Source organism: Leptonychotes weddellii, chromosome 13 (assembly GCF_054177405.1).
Source record: "Leptonychotes weddellii isolate Sample4059 chromosome 13, ASM5417740v2, whole genome shotgun sequence".
Classification (NCBI taxonomy): Eukaryota; Metazoa; Chordata; class Mammalia; order Carnivora; family Phocidae; genus Leptonychotes; species Leptonychotes weddellii.
In genome coordinates, this window is record NC_138381.1 from 19,465,259 (window position 1) to 19,474,088 (window position 8,830).

At 39.6% G+C, this 8,830-nt stretch overlaps 1 protein-coding gene across 1 annotated transcript in view; it reads right to left on the reverse strand.

Moving 5' to 3' along the window:
* Positions 1-1,353: 1,353 nt before the first annotated feature.
* Positions 1,354-8,830, reverse strand: part of DCC (DCC netrin 1 receptor) — a 1,045,570-nt gene continuing 1,038,093 nt past the window's right edge. The window contains exons 28-29 of the mRNA XM_081802524.1: positions 6,574-6,695; positions 1,354-6,012 (exon numbers count right to left, since the gene is read on the reverse strand). Coding sequence (XP_081658650.1) covers positions 5,877-6,012; positions 6,574-6,695 — 258 coding nt within the window. The 3' untranslated portion in view covers positions 1,354-5,876. The remainder of the gene's footprint in view (positions 6,013-6,573; positions 6,696-8,830) is intronic.

The window sequence follows — 8,830 nt, forward strand, 5'->3', positions numbered from 1 at the left end:
ATAAAAATAGAAGGGTCTTGTCTTGGGTTAATTCCCCCAAAACAGACCCCAACATGAAGATCTGTGTAAAAGTGATTTATTATGAAGTGCTCCCAGGAGAGACCTTTAGGGGAATGGGCGAGGAGGGAAAGAGAAAGGAGGCAAGCCACGCAAGGGTAGCATGTCTAGGGTGCAATACTGTGGAGCCCTGTTTCTCCTCAGAGCCACTTTGGCTCAGTCCTGCACAGAAACTCTAGAGGTAAGTTGGGTTACACCACAGAGTTGTCCCAGTCAGGGGCAAAAGGGCCAGAGTATTCTGCAGCTATTGCTGAGGTGTGATCAGGGATTTCCAGCTCTCCTGTGCATGCAGGCAAAGTGGGTTCTGGCAACCTGGGGCAGCCCCCCAACAAAAAGTCATGGCTATTGCCTGTTGGGATTGCAGCCCTACTGTGCATGTGCGTGAAAATGGTAGAAGGATCCAAGGGGATAGAGCAGAGCACTGTGGCCTCTGCCACAGATGTCAAAAAAAGTATGTAGCCTGAGGGTAAGAATAGACAGGCAGGGATGAGGGTTGGGTGCCTTTAATGTCAGCCATTTAATAAAAATAACTTGAAGAAAGAACTTTGTATCAAAACTTTATTTATTAAACAAAAAATGCACCATTGGAATAACATTTCTATAAAAAATGAATACGAGACTGTTCTACAGTGATTACAAAACCCCTTTTCCTCGTGTGGTAGTATACAAGATCGAGTGTAGAAACAGTCACCGTTTTAAACTGTAAGCAAGTATCCTTTCTCATAGAACAAGATTTACACTTAAATATTGCAATCACTACTCTAATTTGGTTAACAATGCTAGAGTCTTGACAATTTAAAGAAACTCTTTGTAGGCTCAAAATACCTTTTTCTTTTTTTTAAAGGTGTTTTGTAGCAACAAAAAATTTCTTTTTTCCACTAAGGCTAGTTAAAGCTGTAGTATACCCATTTCTACCAAATAAACCTACCACTAGCACAATAACAGTTTGAATTGCAAAGCCCTTTGAGAGAATGAGTAGCATTGATCTGCAAAATGCTAGCAGACTATTTTAGATTTGGTGTTATCTTGTTTGAATGACCCTGGAAAGGGAGAAGGTGGCAATGATGAAGCTTCAGCGGAGGCTTTGCCTGGACGCATCCTCATACTCAGCAATGGACAATTCATTTCCAAAGTGGTCCCTCTGAGATATGGAACACTGCAGCTTTAATAGCCATATCTAGATTCCCAACCAGATCTCCCTTTTTATCATAAATTATCCAAAAAGAAGCCACTCTAAATAATAAATTAAATATTACTTATAAAAAGTACACCCCGGACCCACCCACCCATCCCCCAAACAAGCTGACAATTCACCAAGGTCAGAATTGTCAGGTTTACCCTACAATAATAAAAAACAGCCCTTCTCCTCCTCTCCAACATTCCTTTCTTGCATCTGAAAATAACACTTTCAGCACACAGTGAGATCCCTTGGCCCATGCATCTGTGACATCTTGCAGAGTTTTGCTGTTGCTGTCCAGCCAACAAAAAAATTATAGGATGACACTGTACAAAGGCTCTCTACTGAGAGCAGGAGAAGAAGTCCTTCAGAGAGTGCGGCCAGAAGTCGCCAAGTGAACGTTACCCAGCGGCGGCAATGCAGAGCCCAGAAGTGATATTTATTTGCTGATATGGGCATGGTATTTGTCTCTTATTTAACCTCACTGACCAGGAAATAGGCATTTCTTTTCATCATTACCTTTTGGAAGCAGGTATTTGGATAGCAAAGTACACTGAGGCATGGGAATGTGTATTTTTCATTGGAATGGAATATTGCACAAAATATCTACGATTTTCTAAGTAATGTAATTTAAAACAGGGGAACCCCGTGGAAAGCTATTCTGTGCAATAGTTAAGTGATTTCTGAAAGTCACTAGAGAAATAGACACCATGAGTAAAATGTTGCTTTGAAAGTAATTTTAGAAAGAGAGAGATGGCGGATGTGAGTGTGTATGCCTGCTTCTGAAGCTCTGCTATGTTACGGGCTCTGTATTGTATATATGGTTATGAACAGGCAAGGGAGGCTACTCTGGCCTTCAGGATGGTCTGTGATCGTATGAAGTCAACTAGTTGATTGAGGGAGGGAAAGCAACCTTATTCCACATCTATTTGAAAATTCAGAGGATTTTGTTTTCTCTAAACACACCTAAAACTAGGAAATTTTTTCTATTTGTCTCTCTCTTATGGACTAGAGATGGAAATTCTAAAACCATAAGAAGTCTGAGTCTGGGATACAATTTCATCTGAAATGGTAAGGTGATTTCTTTAGAGGTGACATTTTTTTGTTGTTGTTGTTGGAGTGACAGTCCAGCTGCCATATGAAACCCTCTGTTAAATTTGGAGAAGACTTTAGATGTTTCTCTAAACAAAGTCAACAGCCAGATGTATCAAAAGGGTGGATAACAATGAGCAACCATCTTCAAACACAGACTATGAAGGTTTTCCAGGAAAACCTCTACTTAGAGATTCTTTATTGGAGCAGCTGTGAGTGCCAAACTTTAAAGTTTCCAAATATTGATGGGAATGACACACTAATGCTGGGCCACTCTCCTTTTGTAGCTCCTACTGAGGCAGAGGACCTAACATACATGTCATTTCAAGCACCCCATATTTTGAAGAGAAAAATGTTATATCTAATCCCTCATGGGAAACTTTAATAAGTTCACCTCTTAAATCTTGATCTGTTTCTCTCCATTTTTTTTCCAGATTGTTCAATTGAGTGTGCATTTTATAATACCCAAATGTGAAATTCCATTGTTTACATATTCTAGAAGGTTATAGCATATTCTACAAAGAGGTTGCTATGACTTTTTTTTTTTTCTGAATATGAATCGCTAAGAAATATTTAACTTTTGGCTAGAGCATCCTCCTGCCTTATGCATTTTGAGCTCTCTGCATTTTTGTGAGTGTCACAAATGAAGAAATTTCTAGAGGAAAGAAAAATAGCTTTCTCATCGGTATGAAATACAAAAGAAAAATACCAGACTTTTTCAAGAGGAGGCTCTTGCCTGACAGTTCAGCCCAATGCAGGGGAGTCCTGAGCATGCCCTGCCAAGTTTTATTTTCTTCTTTTTCAGGGAGAAATGAGTCCTGGTGGCAGAGCTGCTGGTTGGCTGTCAAGCATCGCCCTGCGGGAGTCAGAGAGATTTATGAGCTTAAAGAGCCCTGTATGTTATGAACTAGGCTCGGAGTAAGGAACAAAATAGAGGCTATCTTGCAGTCTTCACAGATTGCTTCTTGTCAAGAGATCAGAAGACTGGGAAATTAAACAGTTACCTGAAAATTTGAGCAGGCAGTTATATACATATGTGAACTCTTTGGCAGAGTGGGGAGCAGAGCTTTACAAAAGTTGTGGCAAAGTCATTGCATATTAAAATCATTGGGAAAAGCACAGGAGAGTCTCTTGAGAGAATTCAAATGGATTCTACTATATCTTCAAGGCATGAAGCAAGACTTACTAGCAATACCAATTACTAAAATAAAGCATTGTATTTCTTTAATGAAGAAAGCTTCAAGAGCATGCACCAGAAATGTACCTCTTGCTGAAAACAAATAATGCATATTTTCATGTAGTTTTAAAAATTTTTATTTATTAAGGTCAGGGACTTTGACTAGAATCATTGAGAATTTTGTGAAGAATGCTATTCTCTTGATTGTCCAGATACAGTCTATACTCAATCTGAAATTTGAGATTTGTAGCCCATTCCAAACAGAGCACTCAGGATGACATTCCTTGGATAACAAATACCATCAGAGAATGTTACTTGTTTATTAGTATTAGAAATAGGGGAGGCATTCTAGGACCTCGAGAGGGTAAAGCTAGCCTAATGAACATTTTCTGAAGTAATGAATTATTTCTGCAAGATTCAACATTATGTTAGGAAATGCCTTGTTCCCGGTCAGTGGAGGGCTGTCTACCCAAGTGTCCAGATTTTGAAGAAGAGTAATCTGCCCCATAGAATAACGTCACATAGCTTTTCAGAAGAACTTCAAGAAAATCTTAGTAAATTGAATAAGCACTCTTGTTGAAGGAACAATTTCACAAATGGACCGGACTTTCTAATGAACCATTTGAACAACCCCTCTCTTTGACATCAGATTTCCTTCCCGACATAAAACTGTAAAAAAATAATCTGAATTATTACTTCTGTTACAGTGCCATTTTGCTCAAAATATTTTATTCGGGGATTCATATATAATTACCCACCTAATAAAAGGAGCTATTAGGTTGTAAAGATCCTATCCCTTCCATGCTCTTTTAAAATTATGACCTACTCAAGCTTGAAATCAAAGAGAGCTGAAAGGAATAATTCAGCTGAAACTCTCTTACTGGGTTTTCAAGTCGCCTAACTGACAAATATGCAAACTAGCTCCCTTTTGGCAATTCAGCTGCATAAACAGGGATTAACTCCAAATGCGGCTGAAAATTTAGAAACTAAAAGGGTGCACACAAAATGTTCTTAATTTCACCTAGTTCCAAGCTGTAGATAAACATGGTGTTAGAAGTTTAAAATTCTAGTTCAATGAAGATGCAGCTCTGGAAGGTATCCACTGGATTTATAATGTGTCAGAAGTATCAAGTGACACCTTGCCCTCTGCTCCTCTCTGACTCTGGGCAGGCGTAGTGTAGAAGGTTCCCTTGACAACAGGGCCTGGTGGTCGCCACTGACCAATACTGCCCCCTCTAAGTCAGTGAGGAGCCTGTTGGAGGAAGTGACATCACTCAAGAACAGGTACCCTTGAAACTGCCTTCCATTTTCCTTCCCTTCCTCAGGGCCTGTTCTCAGGGAGTCTGCCATTTCCACAGAGGGTGACAGGGATGTTGGTCAGGAGGCCAAGCGATGTGTGGAGCCGGCCAGCTCGCCCAAGGCTGGCTGCCAAGGAGAACTCAGGGAGGGACAGGACGAAGGGGGGGAGCTCTTCTGGCCCGACTTCTGAGGAAGATGGCTGTGGTGAAGCTTTGAAATGTCATCACAGTGTGATATGGCACAAAAGCCACCCCAATTGAAAAGTGTCCTGTTACAAGCTTAAGCACATAATTACCGTGTGTCTGAGAAGACTGCATATTGTATCCTCTTTCAGGAAACGGATTGCTGCTGGCTGGATGCCCCTAGTTGCAGATTTTTACTTCCCTGTTCTCCAGACATAAATATTAACCAAGGGTGGATTTACAAATACTTGCTAAAATGGGTGAATTTTACCGCCACTGGCTAATAACCACCACTTGTGCAAGATGAATGTCTGAGTTACAAAACATAAGAATTCACTGCCTTTTGTTTGTTTACTTATTTACTCTTTGTGCTGTCAAGAAAACATCCAGTCCTTTGGTGCTATGTGGCAAGAGAATTTCCATGGGTGCTCTGTACTTTGAAGTTGAAAACAAAATAATGAGCTTGCACTGATTTGCCATGGCATGGTACAGGCTTGGATAATGCACTTGCATTTTGTAAGACTAGACCTACACAGAAAGGAAATGACAGGCCTCAATGAAGGAAAACCCAAGCCTTAGTTAGGACAGTGTGGTCACTGCAGTGGCAAAGACCCAGGACTCGGCTAGCAGCTTCAGCCTTGACATTGCAGTGAGGATGGATCTTTGCTTTTGTTTAGGGGCCCCATGGTAACCATTGTGAATTTCCTGATACCTATGAAAGAAGGGATGCTTTTTCCCTCTGAACTGCTTCAGGATCTTCCGTAACTGAGTGGTCCTGATGGTTGACCTGTACACTGGTTAAGAGTTCTTGGACACAGGTGTGCTGCTTATGGGTAATTGGTATGCTGCAAAGTTCCCGGAAAAATACACCTCATCAATTGGGTAAGACGTGTTAAAAGGCCGAGCCTGTGATGGCATTAAGTTGCTTCATTAGCCCTTCCAAGCTTGCCATCTGCTCACTCAAATCATCCTGTTCATACACCTGCAGAAAGAACGAGAACAAAGAGTTAGGACACGTGAAGGGGCACCTGGGTGGCTCAGTCGTTAAGTGTCTGCTTTTGGCTCAGGTCATGATCCCAGGGTCTTGGGATCGAGCCCCGTGTCGGGCTCCCTGCTCCTCGGGGAGCCTGCTTCTCCCTCTCCCACTCCCCCTGCTTGTGTTCCTGCTCTCGCTATCTCTCTCTCTGTCAAATAAATAAATAAAATCTTTTTTTTTAAAAGGACGGGCGAATATCGATACCTCCTTTTATGAAGGCAGTGGCCACATCTAGTTGGTTTACTTTGTATTATCAAGCATGACACAGTGGCCCACAGCCATAGCAAGAGGCTGTGCTCAGAATATAATCACTGAATGAAGATGTTGGTAATAAAAGAGGTAGTGATGAGAGGAATGACTGCATCGTGTTTCACTAACTTCATCCCTGTGTCGAGGAAAAAGCTTTAGAGTAAAAAAAAAATCTCATTTCATATCAAGTTCTACCAGCGTAGAGCTGTGTGGTCTCGGATAAGTTAGTGAGCCTCTCTGATCCACAGCTTTTCTCAGCTATAAAATGATGATGGTCATCTATTTCATAGGCTATTCTGAGCACCTTGTGGCCTGTTTAGTGACTATCACAGTGACCAGCACAGGGTTCATATTCAGTATGTTGCTCCTTTTTCCTTCCCGTAGGTCACCCAGCAGGATCTGAACAGAATGTCTATCACCATGTTCCTTTTTTTCATAACACAACGTACGTACATTTTTGTGAGGGAGTTTGATGGGCTTTGCTTGACCAATGGAAGGTCTGAGGATTATGACTTTAGTTTGTGTGTGGAAAGAAAATTCTCACCCCAAACCAGAGTTGCCTGTATGCACAGTTGTAAAGGCAATATTCTAGCACATTTGACTGGTGGGTACAATGAAGAGGTTGAACTGAGGAAGTCTTGGAAGTCTTAGTGAACATACTCTCTAGAACTCTTACTGGGAGCCACGAGAATCAGGGCATTAGTAATACTGGATCATTAGTTATCACAGAACAGATACCCCCATTGCTGGCCTCAGAAATTCTGACGCAGTTAAGATGGTTACAATCTCTCTCTCTCTCTTTAAAGCTTCCCAAGTAATTTTGATGGCTAGCCAGTGGAGGAAATAAGGCTGTGGTATTGATTGGAATCCCGTTCTTTCATATACTTGCTCATTTTGTGTTGAATGGGAATAACAAGCTTGCCTCATTGGGTAGCTGGGAGGATTCAATAAGTCAGTGTTGGTGGGTATTACCTGCTCAATAAATGTTAGTTTTTCTTTTCTTTTCCAACATACCCTTTATTTTGAATAATACAGACCTGTCCTGCTTGATTATTCTTGCCCATCAATTTGATTAAGTTATTGAAACAATGAGGCCTGAGTCATGATTTCTAGCTCTGAGTAGGATGGAAAGCATTACTCACTACCTGGTCAGAATGGGTATGTAATCCTGCCAAATAAATACCGTTGATCCCAAGAGCATACCACTAGAGATTATATGGGGGGTGGGCACTAACCTACTCTAGCCACTAAGGAAACAGCTCGGAATGCATGATATTAAATATGTTGAAAATGGTACCTTCTTATAGAAATCTCAGCATACCAATGAATGGTCATATACCACATAATCTCCAGAGCTTAATGGGGATTGAAAAGTAGTCAGTTTTGCTCAAAAGACTGGTCTACATATGAAGGGAGAGGTTGAAGGGAGGTGATCAGTTGGTAAGTCATTTCTTAACTGTTGTTTGGTTTTTTTTTTTTGAATTATCTAGCTATCATTGTCCAACACAGCAACCACTAGCAATATGTAACTACTGGATTTCTGAAATGTGACTAGTCTGAATTGAAATGTGTATATATATAAAATACACACCAGATTCTGAACACTTGTACAAAAATGTAAAATATCTTTTTGACAAATTTTTATATTTATTGCATGTTGAAATGATAACATTTTGGAAATACTGGGTTAGATGAAAGATGGTATTAAAATTTAATCTCATTTATTTTCACATCTTTTAATGTGGCTTCTAGGAAATTTAAAATTACACATGTAGTTCACATTATATTTCTATAGGGCAGTGTTGGTCTAGTTTATTTGCCCTATTTCTGTGTATCCTTTAATGTATAATCTTACTGCTTTTAATACTATAGCTTTGACTGTCACTCTTTAGAATCAACCTTAAATACAAATATGGGCCACCTGACATAATTCCTTATGAGATGAGATATATTACATAAATTTAGGAATTTGACCTGACTTGAGGTATGGCCAACAGCCCTGAGACTAAATGAATACTGCAGTCTAAATTTGAACCTTTTTAAAGTATACGAAATGTATATTAATCATATACTTCTGCCAAACATTCACACACAAACACATATCCAGATTCCTTGGTTTCCATGTTGTTAAAATACCTTATGGTTTGTAGTACCAAAAATGATAAAGTCAAGAAAAAATTTATTGTTCATTCAAATGAGATGATTCTAACTTGTTTTTCTCATCTTTTTTTTCTCCCCTTCCACTGTGATTTCTCAAGGTATATGATATGATAGTTCTTTGTTCTCTTTTTAAATGTTTTCTCTTCAAATACATTCAGAAACACTCCAGAGTTTTCTAAATCTCTGCCTTTAGGCAACATCTTTTCAAATATCTTTTATAATGCATTTTTGGGAGAACTCTTAAACTCTCTTTTGCTCTCTCAAAATTTAGATTTTTTTGGTCTCCATTTATTTTCTTTCTGAGTTTTCTAATTTGATCACATTTTAGCTTCTTCCTCTAGTTAGCAAATGTTTTCTCTCAAATAACTAAATTTTCTCCTCTTCTTTTCTTTTTTTTTTTT